Here is a 24,102-nt window from a genome sequence, read left to right on the forward strand (position 1 = left end):
GTTTGAAATATCCAGTGTTGGGTGAAAATGCAACAACGGCAGTGTGTGGGGGGGGGGTCATTTTGAATCTATAACTTGCCCAACATTGAACATATCAAATATTACATGGAAGATGCAATGATTGATCGCAAGAACACAAAAACAACACACAGACATCATCCGCACACTCACAAGTTCACTAAGGATGACTTTTAGATATTAATGCAAGCCGCGTAGCGTACAACTATATTAGCGCTACAACAAAACGACAACTCCCACGACAGAGCACGGCTGCTTAAAACCGCAACCATAAAATGTACCGCTAAAAAAAAAAATGCAAACGCTCGGGTGGGCCCAGGAACGCGCCTCACCTGGCACCGTCACCGTGAGCTCCTTGGAGCGATGGGGCTCTTGGTCGGCGTGACCTTGGGCCACCAAGCGCACCCTATAGGAGAGGCCCTCCTTCAGGCCCTTGAGCATAAAGTTCTGAGAGCCGTTCACCGGCTCTTTGCGCCACTCGTCTTCGCCTTCACCTGCAGAGGAGGAAGGAGGACGGCGAACAACACTTGGAGATGTCACGGCGCATGTGACTGGTGGACTCCATCGTGACTATTTTCTACTCCTATATGCTCGTGAGCCGCTTTATTAAGGTTATAAAATGAATGACTTTGCTTACTGTTCTCCACTACGTATTCTAAATAAATGTTTCTGTCCGGGCCCCAGTACTCCCAACTGATCAGGGTGCCGTCCTCTCCCCTGGAGGAGTTAACGCTGCCAAAAGGACTGGCCGCCGGCGCTGAACACACAAGAGAGAACATCTGTTGGCAGGCGTGATGGTGCTAAGGTGCTAGCGGGGGTGAAAGCGCTCCAGGCAACCGGAGGATGGAATTGAAGGCACAAACACGTGATGATGCGTGGGCAACAGCGAGGATGGGATGCATGATCCAAAAAAAGGAGGCGGGGCTAACAAATAAGATTTTCCATGCCAGGGAACTTGTCATGTACGGTGGGACTTCCATTGGAACCAAAACTGACAAAATATAGCACCAGAGGGAAGAACAACTTTGCTGAAACAATAACGGAATATCCACCTTAGGCAGGATTGAGGAACTGCTGCTTCCCAAAACAAAAATGTTCAACTTTGGAGGTGTCACTGTACCGTCTTTGGGTATGAGTGGAATATTTCTTTGCCATGCCAAACGATATGACATGTGCAAACTGGGGGAGTGGGATGCGCATGCCCGTATTCCATGCATCATTCTATATACCACTGCTTCCCGCGCCAACGTCTTTCTCGAGATGAGTCATGAGAGCTCAGATAAGATGGAGAAATAACAACAAGTCACAATCGATATGGATATACGCACACTTGCAAACACACCGACACGTACACAAAACACACACGTCGGCAGGGGTGGTGCAATGCAACGCAACTGGATAGAGCAGTGCATCATGCCGTTTGCTCGAATAACAATTGCGGAAAGAATCGACACAACGTGACGATGACACAACGATTTGAAAACACAGAATATGACTGCAATTTTTAAAAGCTGTGTAATGGTAGCTTTGAAATGAATATGGCAGCAAATAACAGTTTATTGTTGATTTCGATGTGTATAGATTAGTATTGTTTTGCCCATATGTTTAATTGAAATATTCATTTTTTTCATTTTGAATAAAATAATTAAATAGGAGCTTTCCATCATATTCTAATTCAGTAAGGTGCGACTGCACTTTTCATTTAATAATCTTTATTATTGTCATTCACTGATTGTCTCATCTTTATTATTGTCATTCACTGATTGGCTGAGGGATGTCATGTGATTTTTTAACATATACAGTCCCTTGTCCTATTGTGGGCTTATGATTTTTTTTCTTAAATTTGGACTTTTTCCATATAAATTATATCAATGACTGAATTAAGAACATCAATTTGGGATACATTCCGTGCTTACCTTCATCCACGATGGTGATGGCCTCCTGCGTAACAACCGGGCCGGGCCCCTCGCGTGTTTTGGCATTCAAATAAAACTTGTAGCGCGTGCTGTACTTGAGGTTGGGCAAAGTGACCGAGGTCTCATTGGCGGCCAGGGCCAGCTCCTCCTCTGGGCCCAGCTCATTGGAGTTATTGACTACGAGATGGCGGGATGATTGGGAAGGTAAGTTGAATAAAGAAAGTGGAGGATGGAGGTGGGATTCAAGTGTCAATGATGACAAGTGTGGAAAAAGTGTTTTGGAGCAAAGAGGGTTCAGGTACAAGAGGCGGGAATGACAAAAGGTGATTTGTTAATTGGTGTGATTGAGTCCTATTCAACGGTGACGCTATTCGTTGGTTCATCCTCTATCGTTTGCGACGGTACAAGACTACATGAAGCGAGACGTTTATTATCTCGAGCATACTCGTCATTGACATTAATGACGCAGGATCCCGTCGACGAGTATTCTCGTCAACAATATTCTGTAGTCCTTAAAGAATGAGTAAAGAAGAGAGAAGCTCACCCGGGTGATATTTGAGGGTGTAACCTGTCAGGAGTCCATTCCGGTCCCGAGGAGGCTTCCACTCAAGGCTTAAAGAGTCCAAATTGGAGTTGGTGACCGTCAGGGACGTCGGCGCTCCGGGCACTGTGGAAATAAATTAAAGGCACACGATTGTGACTCTGAAACGATTCATAGGGCAAAAAGAACTTGACCGACGATTCGAAATCCGTTCCTAACATCAATTCGAATAGAAATGGCAAGAATTCCTCCTCTCACCTCCCTCGGGGGTCTCAAACTGCTGGTTGTGACTCGGGGGACCTTCTCCTTTGCCGTTATAGACCCTGACGTTAAACGAATACACACTGAAGGGGTGCAGGCCAGGCAGCTTTCCTTTGCTGTGGTTGCCGCTGAAGGTCAAGATCTGCTTCTCCGTGTGATGGGGGTTGTGTTTGTGCAGACTACGCTCTCGCCAATAATACACCTGCGAAAAAGTGGGATCATCAGTCTTGTGCTTCTGGACATTCGCCGGCTCATTATGCTGTACCATGTAGCCTTTGAGGTATCCGCGGATTAGTTTTGGAGGCACGGGATCCCAGTGGATTTCCGCCAGGGTGCTGTTTAGCACGTACGCCTGCACGGATGCTGGAGCGGCAATCGGAACTGTCGCGATGAAACAAACGTACAATATTGGTGCTTTTTTTAGGGATGAGGAAAGTTCAAAATAAAAATCATACAACTGATGCGTCTCGAAAATGCGGTTGTAATTGCGTATAGATGCCACAAGATGGTGCCAAAACACGTCAAATCAACGTCATTTTTGTCAAACATATATGAACCATGTCACATAAACAACTATTTAGTAATTTTAGTAAATTATTCAATACAAACCATCAAATGAAGCAATATTAGCTAGCATGCTAGCCAAAATGACATGATAGAAAAATGTGCAGTAACACTTTAGCGAGAACACAACCGTTGTGCTGAACAAAGTTTCGGTGTAAATATTCATTTGAGCAGCCGCACTTCGCAAAGGTGAAAAGAGCAGTCAGACTTACGATCCTCTCCAGAAAGGCCGGAGGCAACGGCGGGCTCAGGCGCTGCGCCGAAGTCATTCACGGCTTGAACTTTGAGCACATACGGAACAAACGTGGGCGTTCCGGACACGACAAACTTGGAGTTGTTGGCTACGGTTGCCGTGATCCAGTCGGTTTCCATCATCTTTTGTCTCCACATCACTCTGTAATGGAGCCCTGGCCCGTTGGCCTGGAGGCCTGACAATGGCTACGGGAAAAGAAATTATTATTAATTAATTAATTAATTAATTTATTTACTTATTTATTTATTTGGTTTAAATAATATACATGCAATTTTCTTTGTTTTATGTTTGTGGCAAAAAAACAGCTTGAAGCAGGCACACTTGACCTCTTTTTGAATAAATGTCCATTTTTTTGTCAAGTCGGAGGTACTTCATTAAAAAAAATAAAATTACCTTCCATGAGATGACAAGATTATCATGTTCAGTCCCAAATCCATGCACATCTGTTGGATTCTCATCTGGAGCTTTTAGGGGAGAATAAAAATAGAAGTTACACTCAGTAGCAAAGAAGCTTTCACTCTGAGTTTCCAGTACCTGAGGGGTCGGTTTTATACATCTTGGAGGGGAAACTGGGTCGGCTGACACCCATGGAATTGACAGCAAGGACTCTGAAGGTGTAATGAACGTAGGGCGACAGCTTCAGGTGAGCTGTGGTCTTGCTCCCGGGAACCTCGGTAAGGTTGTGCCAGTGTCCTCTGCGGTGGTGGAGAGAGTCTTCATACTGGATCAAAAATTCTGGGGAAAAGAACATTTGATCAAATTTGTTTGTGGGTTAACACCGATTTAGATTTTCGGACTTTCAGAACATTCAGCGTTCGATTCGCACGTACTCTCAATAGGACTGTTGTGCTCGTCGCCAGGAATCCAGGTGAGTTGAACACTTCTCTTTTTGTGGTCCGTCAGCTCCAGGTCGCTCGGTGGTTCCGGCCGCTCTGACGAAAGACACGGCACACACCATGTGAGTCGACGCCAAAGATGGCCGCCGTCGGTTCCGTGTCACGGAAAGACACAAATGAAGACGGGCTCGTGCAAGCGGAGCCTCATGCTTATAAATAAATACACGTCAACCTTTTCAAACGGATGATTTCAACTGACATGCTAACTAGCCACTAGCTGCCTTCATACAAAACAATGAAAATAAAAGTGGAATATAAATAATTAAATGGTGTCTGCAGGGCAAGCTTCACTTGACAGAAAAATAAATTAAAATGATCCCAAAACAAAAATGGAGCACATCTGAAAAGCCACGTGCGCTTCAGGTGTTACCATTGACAACAGACGGTGTCGGTGTGGCTTCTGTCGGGTCGGCGTGGGAGACGGGATATTAAATTAAAGTCAATATTCATGTTATGATTGCAAACCATCTGTAGAGTAAAAATAAACCTCTAACATATCTCAACGTACCGACAACGGTGAGCTCGGCGCTGGCCGAATCGTGGTCCAGCGTTGTGTTCATGATGCACGTGTACACGCCGGCGTCGCTTTCCATCACGTCGGCGATGGTCAGGCTGTCGGCGTCCACCACAAATCTGCTTGAAGAAAATCATAAAAAACATTTTCGGATTAGCTCTTTGATAAAAGATGACAAAAAGCTTTTTTTTTTTAACCTCTCGTCATCGGGGAGTTCTCCGTCATCCTTGAGCCACGTCATGGTGGGCACGAGGGAGGGGTCGTGCTTCACTTTGCATTCAAACACAACCGACTTGCCACGCTGCACCATTCGGTACTCGGGCTGCTTCAGGATCCGGGTCGGTTCTGACAAGAGAGCACAGCCGGTACTTTAGTCTCAAAGCGGAATGAGGGGTCCAACTTCTGCTTACCTTTGACTTCCAGGTACACGTGATTCTCGTAGATACCGAGAGAATTGCGGGCCACGCAGGTGTACTTTCCGCTATTCCTCGGCTGAGCCACACGGATCTCCAAAGTGCCGTTGTCGTGCTCCTCGTAAGTCTCGGCGTCTAGCGTGCCGGAACGACTCTCCTTGAACCTGAGACGGAGGTAGGAACTCCATCAGTACTTTTATCCTGGGACATTAGCCAGCCCGGTTCAAGGCTCATTAACCCACCAGGTAATTTTGGGGATGGGCGAGCCGAAGGAAGTGCACTCCAGCAAGGCTCGGTGATTCTTGATGACCTGGTAGACCGCGTTGGCCGGCGTCAGCACTCTGGGCGGCTCGGCTGGAAAACGAAGCGAGTTAATAGCGATGCCGCTGATCAATGTGAATGGATCCGCTTCTGGCTCATTTTGTTATGGGAAGCTTCTGCTTGCAGACCTCTCTGAATTTATCGCCACACATATCTTGGCAGAGCAGTACCACCAGAACTTCAATCTTGATGAGCTTGTCTGGCCTCACCACCCCGCAGGGTTCTATCCTCTGCCCACTGCTTTTCATACCCAACCTAATCAAGTTGCTTCTAAATTGCTCTACGGAGATGAAGACAGTTTCCTAAATCTGGACTTACACAAGACGTTAACGAAGGCGTTGGCCAGGAGGTAGCCGTGTTGGTTGGAGATGTTGCACTGGTACACGGCGCTGGATCCCATCTGCACATCGGTGAATATGATGGTGTCGTCCTCCACTTTCCGGCTGGGGTCCTTCGGGGCGTCTATTCGTGGGGGACGGAATATTATATGTTCATTATTTAAACCACAAACAAGATATTTGACTTTGGGGTTCTCCACTCACTCTCTATGGGAACGCCATTCATGGCCCATTGGATGTTGGGCTTGGCTGTGCCACTGGCTCTGCACATGAGCACCCCGTTCTCTCCCGGGGCCAGGACGAGATTTCTGGGAGCGCCGCTGATCCAGTATGGAGCGGCTGAAAAGCAGAAGGAAGATTTAATCATGGTGCACACCGCATTGGTCATAAGGTAGGTCGCACCTTTGACGGTGATCCGAATGGTGTGGTGGACGGAGCCCAGCTGGTTCCTTGCCGTGCACCGGTAGTCGCCCGCGTCGGCCTCCGACACGTTGACGATACGCAAGACTTTCTGGTGATGCAGGAATGAGACGCGTGCGCCCGGGAGTTCGCCGCTCACTTTGGCCCAGGAGATTTCAGGAGTGGGACTTGCAGGAGAAGAAGGAATGAAGTTCGGAAAATACATTATTTGTTTGTATGCAAAGAGTTGAGTTTTATTGTTTCATTAATCAATTTTAAATGTTTTAAAATAATTTTATTTTTTTCAAATTTCATTTTATTAGCCTCTTAATTGCGTAATATGTATTATTTAACCACACAAAATAAAAACCATTTGCTTTAATAACATTTTGTATGTATAGAACATACTAGCTAATTTCAACAGGACAAGCAATTGGATGTGTAAAGTATGCTCTAAGTCTTAACCCTTTTGACAAAATCAAACTCTTTTAAATGGTAACAAAATAAAAATGCATAATGTGAAGTAAGACTAATACGTACAGTCCTTCGGCAAAGCACTCCATCTCCAGCACCTGACCACGTAGCACCATTTTGGAGCTGGTTGCTTCCAACGGGAGGAGGAACGTGGGCTTCCGCTCATCCGCTGGCTCTTCTGCAGTCACACCCACACAGAAGTTATCATCACTCTGGGGCTAGGCCATATGTCACTGGCATCCACAATAAGCCAGCGCATTACACACACACACCTCTAGTCTGACTTTACAGCCCAGAATTTGCATTTTTCAGGAAAATTTACGGCTAATGATTTGCCCCCTGGTGGGGGTCATAACGGCCACTGCAATGCATGGACGCAAATGAGATAAACACTTTCTGACAATAAAAGCCTCATCTGCAGGTGCTCCTGGCAATAATGCCAGCAATTTCATCCAACAGCTTGCGCGCCAAAGGGCAAATGAGAAAGAAAGCCAAGGTCCTGTATAACAAGATATGAGGAGGAGGATGCGGTCGGAATTGTTAATTGAGCGAGAAATTAGACGTTTCTTCTTCTTGATGTTGTACAGATGTTATCACGGGGCTCATTCAAGAAATGCAGAAGTGAAGGTCTCTGATTGGATGGTGGAGGGGGGGGAAGTGGGAGTTGGATCAACTGGAGTGAAGGGTTACAGGGGTGCGACGGGTATCTAAGACTAGAGTAGTGAGGAGAAGGCTTGAGTTTAAGGTTTGACAGGTTAGTGGCTAGGAAAGTCTGGATCCCATACGGTAGAGTGAAAGCTCCAAAGTCAAACGCCCCACTTTAAGAAATTCTAAACTTAATTCAAAAATCTTAAATTTAATTTAATTTGCCTTGGACATGTTATTTCTCAGACGTGAATGTATTGTATAGAAAAATAACACAAAAGAAAGCCTTTAGGGGCATGGCTAAAAGTAATTTACCCTGTGTGTGAGTGTCTGTGTGTGAGTGGTGGCCAACAGCAGCTCGCCGAGTGTTCTCATTTTGTATTTGCGTGTTAAGGGTATTAAAGTGCCTTAATTGTTTCTTTTTTTTTTACTTCTCTTGATAGGTTGTGTATCTGAAAATTGATTTTAGGTCAAATTTAGCTCATAGCTTAAAGCAAAAACAGGAACGCAAAAAATTCAGTTGGGACGAATTGCGTTCAACTTTGGAGGTCCCACTGCAGGAGAAGTACCGGGAGAAAGGCAGGGGCGTGGTTATTTTCCGGAACTCACCACTAAACAAATCAGTGTCATTGTAAAAAGCTTCCATTGTGTCATTGATCGCGTCCACTGAAACACAACAAAACAAGCATTCAAACAAGCCAGCACATGAACATGCTTTGGAATTTAAAAAAAAAAAAAATTAATCCACCATGGAGCAGGATGAGGAACCATCATGGCGAACAGCTTTGGTGATTCGTAGCGGAACGGACAAACTAACATTTCGAGTGCCGGCCTCCGGATAGATGAAGACGGCGCGACTTACGGTTGAGGACCTTGACGGCGATGGGCTGCTTCTGCTGGATGGTCTGCGTGTGCGGGAAGCGGGCGTAGCAGATGTAGTCGTTCCTGGAGTCCTCGCGCAGCACGTTGGAGAAGTAAAGGTCTCCGTTTAAAGATTGCGACACCCTGTTGCTTTGGGGCAACCTCTGGAAGTCTGATGCGAGAATCCAAATAAATCTCATTCAAACATTCAATTGACATGAAGCTCGTTTGTCATGTGACGTGCGCGTAGGAATATTTACTGTTGTCCATCCAGAAAACAATTGGGGGAGGGAAGCCGGCGGGCGGTCGGCATGGCAACACCAAAGACACGCCCTCCTGAATGACGATCGGCTTGATCTTCTCTTTGGACCACAAAGGCGACCCTGGATTGGTTTAAGACAAAAAAAAATTATGTGTGAAGTATGAATTTGGAGTATTTGGATAAAAGGGGTGATATGGCGAAGTGAGTGTTAAGAGACTTACTGGGCTGCCGCACCACGATGTCGTTGGAGACGGCCGTCCCGTGTTTGTTCCTAGCCGTGCACTGGTAGGCGCCTTCGTAATGTTCCGCCCGCTCCCTGCTGATGTCCACCACCAGCGTCCCCGAGTGGGCCCTCATGTGCACATTGGGGTGCTGATCCAGGTCAAAGTGAGTCCCGTTTCTCGTCCAGGAGAAACTGAGAAGCCGCACATAAATGAATTTGCTTACAATTGAAAAATTATTTTGGAAAATATATGTGAACACTTTTCTTACCTGGGATGAGGCTTCCCTTTGGCCTCACAATGGATGACAATGTTCTCCCGCGGGTCGATGATGTAATCCTTGGGGGACTGGTGAGTAATAGTCGGGGGCTGCGGCACTGAAAGCGACCGGAGAGACAGAGCCGAAGTTCAACTTTGACCTGCCAGCGTTTAACACGTGCAATATAACCGCGCTCAGTAAAATAAAGCATAAATAAAATAGATAATAAATAAAATAAAGCATACAGAAAACAATTCCTTCAAGCATGGAAGCTCATGTCATGCTAACTGAAATAGAATCCAAAACAAGCATGCAAGACACGTTATGCTGCCACGGCAAATCACACAAAAATTAAAATCACAAATAAAAAAATTAAAATCACACACACACAAAAAAAAAAAATCGCTTCGAATTGCGGCAAATCCTTAAAGCACAATAAAACAGCTCCCCCTTGTGGACGTCGGGCTGGCTCGGGACTTACATCTTTCCAGAACTTTCCCCAAAAGAATCAGCAAAAGTCACAATGAAGAGAACCATATATTAGTATGGGAATATTTGACCGTAGGAAATAACAATTCTATAAAATAAATTTACCATGTTTATTGTGTTTCGTTTTAAATTTTTAAACCAAGTAGCTGTGTATGTCAGTTCTAATGCTACCGATACTAAGCACCGATACCACTAGTAGTTTTGATACATAAATATTTCTAAAAAATACATATATTTAAGAGATAATTTTAGAGAAATATTTCCTTTCAAGTGCGTTTAATTTTTCTTTTTATTTCTTCGCAAATCTTGCATTTTATTCCATGGCCTTACGATCGAGCGGAACCTCCAGCGCTGCGGCGAGATGTCCCAGCAACACCGCCGCCGCCACCACCAGCGGGAGCAGCGGCAAGTCTGTCTCGCCCATCCTCCTCCTCTCCATCATCAGCGTGCGACGCCAAGGTCCGCCACCAAAGACCCCCGCCTCTCCCCACTCGGTCACGCGGCCGACGGGACACGTGTGCGCTGACTCACACTGCAAGGACGGAAAGACAAAAAGGGAGGACATTAGAGAGAGCGAGAGACTCATCGTTGCAACAGTGGACGCAGATCAATGGTCATGCATTGCTGATAATGGAACGCTCCGGCAGGGTGCCAGCGTGAGCCTTCACACACAAGCCATCGGGCCATATTGATCTCACACACACACACAAATGACCTTAACATTTCAAGCCCAGTTGCAGACGTTGAATAAAAAAAAAATGGCATTCATTAAGGGCTATCGGAACTTGACTTGTTGGGAAATGCTAACGATGATGTACACACACAAGCGCAACCTAAAGTTGATAGCCATAACAAGCAGCAATGATTTAAAAATCGATACCATCAGTATAATTTCTTCTTTACATAGCTTGCAAACTGAAATTGGGAGTCACATTCCGCCTTTGCTTTTATCTCGTTGTAAAAGCCGCTGGCACGGAACGGAAAAGTCGTCACGAGGGCAGATATTTTTCTAATCGCAACGGCGCACATTGAACTTTGCGCTCCACTCCAAGAAGAAATCAAAATTGGCCCGTCGGACACGACGAAGCAGTTGCAAGGGGGGAAGGGGCGGCTTTTTTCTTTTTGTTTGGGACCGGAGGTCCTGACAGCCAAACAAGTTGGCCCCCGCCCGGAACCTCCTTTGGGGGACCGACTTGTTTGTCAGCGCTGCCCTTGGGCCGTGATGGAGGAGAACAAGTCTGCGGCCCCCCCGGCTTCCTTCACACACACTCTCCCAGGAGAGCAAGTGTGTGTGTTAGGCCGAGGGCCTGAGCCAATCACACGATCGTGTCGAATCACAAAGTACAAGCTGAAAGGTTGTGATTTCACCACAAATGAAAGTGGAGCAGCTAAAGATGAGTAAAATAAACTTATGGAATTGATCTGGTCTGGTATCAGCACTTTGCTACTAGCTTGTCACTTGATTGACTTTGAGCATGAGGTGTGCTAACCGCTACGCTTGGTTCTGGTTTGGTGTCGACCGCATGCAAAGAGAAACGCGAGAGCGTCGCTTCGTTGACTTTTCAGGCACGTCTTCACAGAAAACGAGGCTCTAACTGCTCTTGTTAGCTCGTCCACTAAAAAAGGAGAAATCAGCCATGCACTTTAAAATAGCCACCGATAGTGCATGCATTGCGAGAAGAGAAAAAAAAAGCCTAATTAGGAATAAAAGTGTTAATTATAAATGCGGAGGTGAAGCCTTGCATGGTGATTCTTATCTGGAAAGCTTCCAGGGCAGATTTATTTCACAATTTAATGAGCTGAGGAGGCACCGCTCTAGCCGCTTGCCGTACTTGGATAGACGTGTGTGTGTGCACATGTGTGTGTGCTATAATTATCCCCGTGAGCTGTGATGATACAGGCCGTGGCCCAACCCCTCACATCCCCTCACCCAGCAGGATCTCAGAGAAACACTAAAGATGAGAAAGCAAGCGCTCCCAACTTGAGAACAATGAGCTATATGAATTATGTACACACTTTGCCGTGTTTGAATCCAAGCTGCATGCTAACAACGATAAACGGGAACTTTTCACATCGTCGTGGGAAAAAAGTGCACGTTCACGCATGTGAAAACAGATGGCGGAAAAGCAAAAAAGTCAATAATGCTAACAACTTTGTTTAGAGTGTTCCGCCAAAAGATGTCAGACGGCTGATAACATCAGGGAGGACTTTTTTGCGCTGACAGGCCAATTTTTTTTTTTATTCCCTCACCCCCAAACCGAAAGATGAATCAAATGCGCTGCTGATTCATATCAGATCGGAACGTCATTCACAACTTGCACAGCGCGCCGTTTTTCTAACTGGGCGGCTGCTCTTTTATTAAATTTGGTGAATTTTTGGACAAAAAAAATTGTGTTGTGTATATATATTCTAGGTTCTAGTAAATAAATTTTTTATTTTATCTATATATATATATATATATATATATATTATATAAATAAAATAAATATTTTTGGACAAAAAAATTGTGTTGTGTATATATATATATATATATATATATATAATAAAAATAAAAGAATATATTTTTTATTTTTTTTTCCAGTTTTGGAATGAATCGTCACCTCTTCCGGGCCCCTCATCGGTGCCACAATGGCAACCCCGCAGTGCGCCTACGCCGCAATCTTCTCATTAGCTTTGATAATTACGGACCGGTATGCAAATAATTGCTATGTTTACCATATGAATCAGGCATCCCTGTCGCCGGGGCCACCACCTTTCATCGGCACTGTCCAATAGCAAAAGCTCGAGTGGGCGCTTTAATTCATCTCATCTGTTAGTGAGGAGATTCAAAAAGGCAGTGACTGTTGCAAAAGCTGACTTATGTCAGACAGAGCGGACGGAGGAAGGGAACTGGAACGCAAGGGCAACAAGTTCAGCTTTGATTTTGTCAGAACATGGAAATTGCGCCGCTACTCCAAAAGGTGGATGCTTGGTGGAACCTATTTTAGACATATGGTACACTTAGATTTAATAAACGTGAATTTGTGTACTAGCATTTAAAACGTCATATAGTTAAAAAAGCATAAATGAGAAAAAGATGAACTATAGATTAAAGGGTTATTTCCTGGCATTGCTTGGTTTCTTCATTCAATGCTAGTGTGCACCAACTTCTGTGTGTCCAGCAATTAGCTTGCACTTGAGAGTCGTTGGTATTCACAAAGCTTGTCGCCCGTGTGTGCCAAAAACACTCGGGGATTCGCTTTGCCTTGCCTGGCACCCCGAACAATAATCGCAGCGGCGACTTTCTCGAGGCGGCGGATGCTCTTTAGCATGCACATTGGAACGACATCCGTTGGCAAATTCCCATCAGTTAAAGCAAAGTGGAACTGAACGGCGTTTCACTTCCATCTTATCGCATCCGAACCTTTGAACACTTGAAGTACTCGCAAGATCATCTCCTGACCGAAAGGCTTCTCGAGGCATTAAAGTCACTTATGTGGCAAAGTGTCACCGAAGCACTTGGGCAGGAGATCATAACGCTAATAAATGAAATGACCTGAAAAAAGGTTTCATCGGATCTGGAATGGGAACTGCAAAGCATAACTTTTTTTTTTAATAGCTATAATTATGCATCAGTACTTTATTTTTCCTTTGAAGAAGTCCGGGACAGACGACAGATATTCCGGATTGGTTGATTGCGCTTGGTCTCAAAGCACCCAGACATCAAACGACGCATTTTAGCATTGGGGATGGGGAAAAAAAAAAAAAGTAATCAACATAAAACCAATTTGCTGCGAGGAGACGAGCAAATCCTCCGAGGCGGGAAGCGGAGGGGCTAGCCGTGCGTGCGAAGGCAGAATCATCGACTAATAGCGTAAAAAAACACTTCCTCTGTTTCTCCTCAGAGCCTCACGGTTCTAGTAAATAACTCAAAAGTTGGAGCGGACAGCGGGGTCACGTCTGTGCCATTGATTTGAGTAACAGAAAAATCAATTAGCATTAGCTAGTCCCGCGAAGACCATGCTAACTACGTCTGAATTTGTAGCACGTCTAGTTTCAAATCAATTCATCTGTTGAAATGTGAATTAGTTGTAGCAGACAGTGGGGTCACGTCTGTGCCATTGATCTGAGCAACGGAAAAAAAAAAATCAATTAGCATTTGCTAGCCCCGCAAAGACCATGCTAACTATGTCTGAATTTGTAGCATATGTAGTTTCTGTTGAAATGTGAATTAGCTAGCAACGAATCACGAGTAACTTTTAGACACATCCAAATGATGCCGGTAAATACAACTATAACACAAGAGGACGATATTAACCCTCGACTCAGCTTGTCAAGATGCTAATAAAGTCAAAGAAGGCCTCAGGACTTAAAAAAAAAAAAAAATACACAAGAGGCCCAAACTTATTTGTCATCTCCTTGGTAACCTTGACTTGAAACTGTACTTAAAGCTCCCAACTTCATTTGCGCTCAACAAAAGAGGTGTGATTACATGACTCAGTCCCGACCGGATGGCTTAGTCAACAAGTGGAGGCTCCCCAAGACGAGGCCAATATGTTAGCTTAGCGGCGGAAGGCACCCAGTCAATAAAAAGTCGAGAGACGCTAACAACCGGGATGTTTTTGTTGCAAATGAGCTCCCGCGGGGGAGGGAGGGGGGTTCCGTGTCCATCCGGCTCCAGTCGGAGTTGACAATTAATGCGATGCGGTGTGCTTCTAGCAAACACAACAGGGTGTTTCCAGCAAACGCCGGACTCGGTGGCCAATTTGAATAGTGCTGATACGAGTAGAATGCGGACGGCGACGGGTCATTTGCGGCTCACCGCCGCTTTGTGTGTGGGGAAAAATTTGCAGACAGCATCAGATATGGTGAACATGCTGGAACAATCGCTTTCAGCCGGCCTGTTAGAGGCATCGTGTAATTTGGCCGCTGGGAGAGTAAGCGAGCCGGGGAGAAAATACCGGGGGAGGTGGAATGAGTTATACTGGGCATGGAAAAGGGAACACAAAACAATCGTGCACACGAACAAAACTGAGACGATAAAACACACAGAATGGAAAACAAATATACAAAAAATACAGCACATTTTCCAAAATGTTGGTAAAAAGGAAATAACATTCTAAAATATATTCCAAGATTTAAAAAAAATGTATTCTTAAAAAAATGACAAAAATAAAAATATATTAAAAATGACTAAAGAATATACAGCAGACTAAAGAGAAATATTAGATACTCAAATATTACCAAAACAATTGCAAAAAATAATGAATACACATAATTAAAACAAATATATTCAGCAAAAAAATACTCAAAATAATTGTAGCTTATATAGAAAATACAAATATTGGGTGAGAACACAATATTCGAAGAACACAATTTGAAGTGTTCAATTTGGCCGGTGGGAAACCAAGCGAGAGGGTGAGAAAATCCCAGGCAGGTGGAGTGAGATCTTGTGTTATTGAGCGCTCCGTTCTCAGAGGGCTCACACAATGGACCTCCTTCCACTCCACCTGTGCCTCTGAAAGGTCAGCACAGAGGAGGCCCCTCGCAGCCCTCCCAGCCCACGTCCACTCCACAATCAACCCCAGAGCCAGCAAACTCAATCAAAGAGCGCTCTCCAAAGCCCGCCATTGTCTCCCAAAGCCGTGGCTGCTCTTACATGTAACACGGGAAGAGGAGACGCTCATTACCGGCCATCCCCGGCTCCACTTTGTCTCTTTTTGTGCGGCTGACAGAATAATCCAACCGGGGACAATGAATGCTCCGTTATGTAAAAGGAGAGTAAAGTACGAACATGGGAAAAAGGGGGACTCATTTGCAGGAGTGAGGCGTTGGAGAGGTGGCAGGGAGCCGTCACCTGGAGAGTCTTTAATGACATCTGCCCCCCCAACCCCTTCCTAATATGTAGCAGTTCTTGACTGATGGGCACGCCACAGAACAATGTGCGTGAATGTCGCCGCAATCCATTATCACATAAAGAAAGCACTATATTGTCAACGCCCCACCCCGCCCCCTCACAGCCCCCTCCCTTCCACGCCAATCCTCAAGCCGACCCCATTGAGATGCGGCAGGTGAATACAAATCATTTCCCCTCGGTTGCCTTCCAAAAGCAGCGCACCGTCCAATCTCGGACAACGGCGCTTTCAAAAGTGTGAGAAAAATCAAATCTTGCTTTCGGTAAAAATGGAGGACGCTAACCACAGTTGGAAAAATACAACATAGATGCGATGGATTAGGTCACATGGAAAACATCCAAATGATCGATTTATGTGTTTGGTTCTGGTTTGTATGGACTCGGTTCATACACAGAACAATCAATCCAAATCGATATATCTGGTACAGTTTGCTTTTTTCAACTAAAAAGGCTTTTTAGCATTTACAACTTTTTTGTAAAATGATCTGTAACTCAATCATCCCTTTCTGACCTCTTCTTGGACTTCAAACTAGATTCTCAAGAAACCACCACACCAGAGGAAAAACGACAAAAACACCCCATGACTAATACCGGCTTGTTTATTGCGTTAACGCTAAGTTAGCATTGCCACAAGTTCTTTTATTGTAACTAAAACCAACAAAAAAAGTAATTCCCAGGTGTTTAAAATTCAAACAAAACCAGCTGCTGACTTTAGATCAATTCTACAAGAGATTCTGGATATGCTTGGACAACAAATTAAATCCTCAGATAGTTGCTCTCATGTTGGCTCATCCTCCATTGCTTCCCATCAAGAGGAACCAACACTAATGAATGTAATGAAATGCAAACAGCACCTCTTAACAGCTTCAGTTTCTAAATAGAATCCAATGATTTGTCATGCAGATGGTAAACAAGCGCAATTGTCACTCGAGACGTAAACCCGTACGGCGTCCCTCAAAGCCGTCACTCAGCTTAAAAAAACCCGGTCCGCTTGTGAATGCGCCGAGCGTGGTGGATGCAAACATCCTTTCAGCTGATTCTGAAAGAGCTCTGATTGCGTTACCCTGAACTGTCGTCGCTCCATTTGACAACTCGTGTTTTCATATGCAAAACAGAACAAATACCCGCAACAATCCATCAAGGATGAAGAGTAAACATCTGAGACGGTTTGGCAATTGCAAAGCAGGTCAAGAAATTCTTATGTTCACCCCAGCAGAGCCTTGTCATGTATTCTGAAATTATCAATGCGAGTATATTGGACTGTCAGGTGCTAACAGAGTCAGAACGAGTCAGAACTAGCCCAAAATCAACATGGAAAGAGGGAGTCCTTGTTCCTGTTCCTGCTGTAGCATAACCGGACAAGGTGAGACCTTCCTCAAGGGAAGGACACCAACCCCCGGTTTCCAGTGCCCAAATATGACAAGTACAGATGAGTGTGATAACAGCCATCAGTCCTGGACTGATGGAACCACCTCGGTCGGACAGATCTGCATCACATGACAAATGACGACATGCTTTTCATGGTCATCCGTGTTCCGCCCGTTTATTTTCTTGACTGCAATTCTGAATGTTGTGTGCCATCTCATTCATCTGCAACTAGTTCAAAGTGTGTATTGGAGAAAAACCAGAGTACCAAGTACTAAATGTTTGCCCTGGAAGATCTGGATTCATCTGGAAGAGTCGAGGTATGGACAAAAGCTGTGGATTCTATGGATTCGGTATTTGGGGAGAGATATTGGAAAAAAGTACAGACGAGAGCATTGCAAGGCCTGGAGGAAGGTTGTGTAGTTGAATAGAGGTTAAAGAAACGATAGAAATGCAGCCACAGATAATGAAAAGTATCGTTTGTGAATCTCCGGGCAGTATGTTTTGTGAGTGAGCTACGCATGAAAGCAGGAACTTGACGGAGCAGGACGAGGAGGAGAGCCGAGGGGCCGCGTCGACCTCGTTCATGTCGCTCGGATGCTTTTTCACCTCTCTTTGCATTCAGATCTTGGACTATTTGTTTACCCCGTCTTTCGCTCCGGCGAGTCACGAGGCGCTACCTTTTTTTTAAAGACAACAGAGCCGACAGGAACGTCAACACATCTGAGGAACGTCAGGCTGGTATCAGAGACACACACCGAGGAGACATGTTGGCAGCCACCCCGGGGGGGCTCTCTTGCCAGAATCCACCTGCTCACACACGGAACCTTCAGATCTCTCATTTCCAACATGTCCCCATACTGTAAATCTAAAACTATTTTTAGATCTTTTGGAGATATCAGATCACCTCACTTGACCAAGAACTGGTTTCACTTTCAAGAGGGTCTTGGTTTGACATTGTGGTTAAGTGGCGTTGTAAGGACTACAATTATCGTGACACCTTATCCTTTCGGTCTAAAGACTCAAAGCTTGGATGGTTGATTAAAATCCGAAGGATACCTCAAACAAAAACAATGGAGGTCAACAGAAACCTCGGTAGTCTTCTATGAGACAACCTGAGAAGTGAATGCAGAAAACCACAAAGGGTGCGTCACGCTTGACTTGCCTTCAAACGGTCTTTTGGAAAACGTGGACTCAACCAGCAGCGGTGCCGTGACTGGCAAAAAGGATTTAAAACAAGCGTAGAAATGTTCAAATGGAGCGAGACGGAGCGTGAGTGAGTACAAAGGTGGCGACGGATGAGCTCGTCGCCGTCACAAGCGTTTAAGTCTGCCCTCAGCTGTGTGTGCAGCTTCTGGGCCTCATCCCTGAGGCCAAGGTGAGATCCTTATCTTCACACTCGGCTGAGTCGTAGACATTTAGCACCAAGCGTCTCACCTGTACTCACGCGACATTAGCTCGACCTCGTGTAGCATCCCAGACGCACTTGAAGTTTCGAGACGATACTCTATCGGTAACGAATTCCATTGATATCAGTACCGGTCTTCTTAATTCATGAGACATTACGTATCTGATTATCGTATCTGTGGTAATGACGGGCACCATACGAAAGCCCGATTTAATCCCCAAGTGCTATTTTGAATTCTCTCGCATCGCGGCCCACTGTCATAGTTTGGGCAAAGATAAGAGTGTGCATTACCATGGCAACCAAAGCAATCAAAGAGGTAGTGAGACTCCCACACCTCCAAATGAGCTCGACTAACACAAAAGCGCACAGCTAGTGGACAAACGCCAGTCAAGTAAGATCTGACCTTTCCATTTTCCGCAAGAACATAAAAATGAAGGCTTTGCCACTGTTTGCAGGCTTGTTAGCTCTGCCGACTGAGCTAATATTTCATAAAATGCCATTCTGGCAGAATCATGGTGGAGGCTGTCCGGACCCAGAGGGGAGACCTTTGCCAGATATGGCACACAGACTGACATTTGTGCAATCGTATGCTGTGGGAGTGGAAACGCGACAAAAAAGGAACACTCAGTTCTGGAAAATGCGGCCGTCCGCCAGAGAGTCAAAACAATTCCAACTTACCAGGAAAGACTTGAATCCCCTTTTTTTCCTTTCTCCTCCTCGGATGTCAGACGTCTTGTTCTTCTGTTCAGCTTCAATCTGTTGGCAGGGGGGAAAAAAACGAAAAGTTCAGCACGTTGTGCGTGTCTCGGTCGGTTTGTTATTTGTCAGGTCGGATGTTCCCGTCTACAATTGATACTCGACTTTACCCATCCATTTTTCACCGTGTTTGCCGTTTTTAACGCAAAAACTCTTCAATGACGTATCGGATAAAAGCTGGAGTGAAAGCATCATGTATTTCATTCCCTTGAAACCTCCATGTCATCCCCCCCCTTTGTTCGTCTCCCATCATCACCTCCTGTCATCTTCTGGGAGATCATCTTTGCTTTCTACCCCCTAACATTGTTGTTTTTTTTATCTCCTTGTGCATCTCCCTGAGTTTTCAAAAATGAAGACACATCTCCTCCATCATGTGTCACCGCTTGCAGTACCAAGACTGACCTAAGGGGGCGGCATAGTGTTAGAGGGCTTGACATATTGACTTCAACAGTATCAATCGCATCCAATTTTGCTGTTATTTTCCTTCGCAGCCTTCTTCTAACTCCACTCTTATTGGAAACGAACGTGATTGACGTCGGTGCAATTTACTCGCAGCCGCTGCTTATCGACTTCAATCGGAGTTTGAAGACGCCGTCTTTCCCCACCATTTTGTTAAATGGCCTCCCTCCATCCCGTTACTGAGACGATGCTATCGAAAAGAGCAAGTCAGTGCTGACCTCGGTTACCGCCTGACACTTTGGCTTGGTTGCCATGGTGATTTAAAGATGGACCGGAATAACCTTTTTCCAAGAGCGCACCCGAAGGGGGCGCTCGTGAGCGACTTTATGATGGAGGCCAAAGACCTTCAATGTAAAAACAACCGAAATATTGTTATGCACACCATGAGAAGAAGCTGCCGATGATTAAAAACGACTTTGTGGCTCCCCTTGGATATATTATGAAGTGTTTTAATGTCGTTCCTGGGATTGACTAAACAGCCCCAACTATAGATCATCTGTTTACAACTTTTTGGAAAGGAAAATCTTCCGCACTAGATCACTTTCTAACCGCGCTCAATAAAAGTTCATTATATGCGGCCACAGAAGCAACAAAACGAGAAGAAGATTGCCACTTAAAATAACGTAAAGCGTCGTAGGAAAGCCAATGCTGCTTGACACTTGGCTAAACAGCGGATTTATGGACACGCTACGCCAGCCTGACATCAAGAGAGACAAATTATGGGCAATTTAGCATTCTTAACTAGAGCACTCAGAGAGCACACACAACACCTCTGCCAAGGCCTCGATGTTTATCACCCAAAGGATAGCTAAAAGTCGGTAAAATTTTATCCAGATCCAAAGTGGCAAAGCCAAATGATAGTCTACAGAAAAAAAAAGCTTCAAAATAGGATTCATATCATTTCATGTGACAGAAAATCTTTTCATAATCCTATGAGATTTGAGAGAAAAATGTAACTATTAAAAATGAAAAAAAAAATACTTTCCCTTAAAAATATCATTTTTATTATTTAAAATATCCATCCATCCATCCATTTTCTGTACCGCTTAGTCCCCACTGGGGTCGCGGGCGTGCTGGAGCCTATCCCAGCCGTCATCGGGCAGTAGGCGGGGGACACCCTGAACCGGTTGCCAGCCAATCGCAGGGCACACAGAGACACACAACCATTTGCACTCGCACTCACACCTAGGGACAATTTGGAGTGTTCAATCGGCCTACCAAGCATGTTTTTGGGATGTGGGAGGAAACCGGAGTGCCCGGAGAAAACCCACGCGGGCCCGGGGAGAACATGCAAACTCCACACAGGGAGGGCCGGAGGTGGAATCGAACCCGCACCCTCCTACCTGTGAGGCGGACGTGCTACCCAAGTGCGCCACCAAGCCGCCTATTTAAAATATCATTATTTAAAAAAAAAAAAATTGGAAGTTGTAAACAAAAATAGTCATATCTTTTCCACAAAAATGTTGATTAAGTAATTATAAAATTTCAAGTCGCTACATATTTTCAAGATAGCAATTCCCAGTCAACATTTAGGGCCAAAACGAGGATGAAATAGAAACGGCCCTGCAGGTTCAACAAGCTTGCTGCAGACTTCCTCTAATGAGCGTCTCTGGACTTTTTTCTCTGGGCTATTTTTATTTTTTGTGAACGACGGTGGTGAGCAAGCTCCGAGTTGACCTGAGGCTTTCATTTTAGCCTGGTGCCTAATGAGTGGCAGAATGCAGCTCACGGAGGAAAGAGCTCTCTCCTGACGAAGCCTAATTACCAGCAGAGAGGGAGACAAGCGTTGCGGCCGGAACACAAATGCATCCCGCCGTGACTTCATAACAAGGGATTGAGATGTGTCCCAATACGGACAGGCGGACGAAATAGAAACGTCAAAACGTCTCACATCCCAAACAGAGGGCACTAATTTGAATGTTGACTCAAACAGATGATGTGGAACAGCATTTGGCAACAGGTGTAACGATGGTGGATGTTTTCCACCATTTGGCACAAAATGAAGTTTGAAGTGATGGAATTGGAAGTGATATTGGAAGACCTTAAGGAGTTGCAGGAAAGAAATCTATGACTAGTTGTGTTATAGATTATATGGCAGACTCCTCCTTGTAATTGGCTCCAAGTTAGCTATAGTACATTAAGTGTCTTTGTATTTATATTGTAGGTCATTATACTCCAGAAAATCAACAAAAATAAATCAACAAAAATAAATAAAAAAATAAGTAAAAAATAATACAAAATAAACAAATAAGTAAATACCGTTTTTTTCCGTGTATAGTGCGCAAAATTTAACTAATTTATTGTCCTAAAATCTGGGGTGCGCATTATACATGGGTACAAAAAAAAAACAAAAAAAATTTTTTTTTTTTTAAATTTTTTTTTTTTTTTTTAAGTCCCAATGATCGTCACACACGCAGGGAGGCAATGGGTCCCATTTTTATAGTCTTTGGTATGGTCTTAACTAGGCTGGATGTAATTTTTTTTGTTGGCGTTGATTTCTCCGACTGCCCGTAAACGCACCACCGCGCTTCGTGCGCGCACGGGACAGCAAACGAGCAGGTGATCGAGCAAGCGTCTGATACGAGAGCATTGCGGTCGCATGGAGCGTGTTTGAAGTGAACAGCAGAGAAGAAAGGCAAAGTGTTGTGAAATAAAATGCACAGAACGGATGCGCAAGACACGTCAGCTATATAAAGAGCGAGAGTTGTTTTCTTCCTATTAGTTTCAATTCACAGTTTAATTAGCAGTTTCAATCAGCAAATAACAAAATGCGTATTACAGGTAATATTTTATTTCACAACACTTTGCCTTGTTCCTTTGGTCTCTGCTGTTCATCCTAAAACACAAAGGCGCTCTTTAAGCAATGCGACAGTGAGCGCCCGGCGCGCTGCGGTTGCGCGACCGCACCAAATTAAGCTCCCTGCGCAGTGCGCACTGAGGTCCACTTAAATTTTAGAAAGTACATCAGGACTTTAAAAATATCTTCTAAATTTCAGCGACGGCTCTGTCACAATAATCGACCAGCCCGGTGCAGTTGGGCGGTCGGCGGCGCGCTACGGTTGAGCGTTCTCTCGCACGCTCTCTCTCTCGCTCTGTCTCGCTCTCGCACACACGCAAACCGGATATCATACGGAGGCCGCCATTACAGATGCGCAGAACGGATGAGCAAGACACGTCAGCTATATAAAGAGCGAGAGTTCAGTTCTCTACCTAAATCCGTATTACAGGTAATATTTTATTTCACAACACTTTGCCTTGTTCCTTTCTTCTCTGCTGTTCACTTCAAACACGCTCCATGCGCACGGAGCGCGGTGGTGCGTTTACGGGCAGTCGGAGAAATCAACGCCAACAAAAAAATTACATCCAGCCTAGTTAAGACCATACCAAAGACTATAAAAATGGGACCCATTGCCTCCCTGCGTGTGTGACGATCATTGGGACTTAAAAAAAAAAAAAAAAAATTAAAATTTTTTTTAAAAAAAATTCATAAAAATTGGGTGCGTATTATACATGGGTACAAGCTTTTTTCCAGCATCAGCATGCCATTTTTAGGGGTGCGTACTATACATGGGGGCGCACTATACACGGAAAAAAACGGTAAATAAATAAAGAAGGAAAGAACTGTAGCAATGTGTTTCTTTTGTTGTGCTAATATTGTTGTTATAAATATCAATAATTTCAATTTTTAAGTTTTGGAATTACTCTTTTAATCTAAAGATCTACAAGTTGTCAGTGATGACAGTAATTTATTTCATTTTACAATCCTAAAACTGCTAATTGTTTAAGTTCGATTACTTTCTGGCTGCATTAAACCTTCTGTTGTGACATTGTGGCAACTGAAGAACCATCACTATCACCCCATCGCAAAAAATAATAAATAAAAGAAATCAAAATCATCCAACAAATTTTCCAAATTCCTCACTTTGAAAGCAAAAAGCACCACATTCTCTCCCACAACCCTCACCCAATCCCATGACTGGCTCTGTGATTGCCAGTTTATGATCATCATCACCCTAGAAAGTGCCTTTGCCCTGAGATGAATCAAAATAAATACATCACCTTTATCCCAGTCAATATCATAAACCCCCAGAGCGGCCGGCGCATCAGAGGTCAAGCGACATAATCCAGCGGCCGATGTAGTCCTCGGCTCAACCCAGGCGACTGAGTGACGGGAGAGGGAGGAGAGCGGATTCCCTGTCAAACGTCGCCCTCCCCCCCCCGATTACCCTCCCAGCGGCCTCCCAGCCTTCCCTCACCCTCTAGTTCGTCCCTCCCCTGAGCCTGCCTCTCCTCTCACAGTGGGATTAAAAACAACCTTTTGTCTCTTTACAATGGAGGGTTAAACATTTCCTGGTATCACATGAAGTTACTGGGTGGGATTTTTTATTTTTTTTTTTAAATACACATACTTTCTACTACCCACCACTTTATTTCGATCATACTTGTGCATGCTGGGTTCAAGTGTCAGGTGGTCAAACGTGCAACATCAACAGTCGGTGCAAATGTTCGAGACGCTCAAAAGGAGCGTGGAGTCGATTAAATGAACAAAATGGCCTCCAGCTACAGGCCAATGACT

The 24,102-nt window shown here is 44.7% G+C and overlaps 1 protein-coding gene across 2 annotated transcripts in view; it reads right to left on the reverse strand.

Moving 5' to 3' along the window:
• LOC133157441 (neuronal cell adhesion molecule-like) overlaps positions 1–23,722 on the reverse strand; it is a 28,257-nt gene extending 4,535 nt beyond the window's left edge. Inside the window, exons 1-26 of one of the 2 annotated variants that reach the window (XM_061283958.1) lie at positions 23,586–23,722; positions 18,990–19,067; positions 9,976–10,177; positions 9,169–9,274; positions 8,898–9,091; positions 8,675–8,797; positions 8,416–8,586; positions 8,163–8,219; positions 6,975–7,086; positions 6,438–6,622; positions 6,240–6,374; positions 6,016–6,159; positions 5,619–5,730; positions 5,374–5,540; positions 5,161–5,308; positions 4,958–5,082; positions 4,384–4,485; positions 4,088–4,288; positions 3,947–4,017; positions 3,513–3,738; positions 3,002–3,117; positions 2,734–2,938; positions 2,479–2,601; positions 1,935–2,111; positions 656–775; positions 351–512 (exon numbers count right to left, since the gene is read on the reverse strand). In XM_061283958.1, the coding sequence (XP_061139942.1) occupies positions 351–512; positions 656–775; positions 1,935–2,111; positions 2,479–2,601; positions 2,734–2,938; positions 3,002–3,117; positions 3,513–3,738; positions 3,947–4,017; positions 4,088–4,288; positions 4,384–4,485; positions 4,958–5,082; positions 5,161–5,308; positions 5,374–5,540; positions 5,619–5,730; positions 6,016–6,159; positions 6,240–6,374; positions 6,438–6,622; positions 6,975–7,086; positions 8,163–8,219; positions 8,416–8,586; positions 8,675–8,797; positions 8,898–9,091; positions 9,169–9,274; positions 9,976–10,177; positions 18,990–19,067; positions 23,586–23,630 (3,607 nt within the window). In that variant the 5' untranslated portion in view covers positions 23,631–23,722. The remainder of the gene's footprint in view (positions 1–350; positions 513–655; positions 776–1,934; positions 2,112–2,478; positions 2,602–2,733; positions 2,939–3,001; positions 3,118–3,512; positions 3,739–3,946; positions 4,018–4,087; positions 4,289–4,383; positions 4,486–4,957; positions 5,083–5,160; positions 5,309–5,373; positions 5,541–5,618; positions 5,731–6,015; positions 6,160–6,239; positions 6,375–6,437; positions 6,623–6,974; positions 7,087–8,162; positions 8,220–8,415; positions 8,587–8,674; positions 8,798–8,897; positions 9,092–9,168; positions 9,275–9,975; positions 10,178–18,989; positions 19,068–23,585) is intronic. The other variant, XM_061283959.1, reaches the window with a different exon arrangement.
• Between the last annotated feature and the right edge of the window lie 380 nt (positions 23,723–24,102).

This window comes from Syngnathus typhle, linkage group LG7, assembly GCF_033458585.1.
Source record: "Syngnathus typhle isolate RoL2023-S1 ecotype Sweden linkage group LG7, RoL_Styp_1.0, whole genome shotgun sequence".
NCBI lineage: Eukaryota > Metazoa > Chordata > Actinopteri > Syngnathiformes > Syngnathidae > Syngnathus > Syngnathus typhle.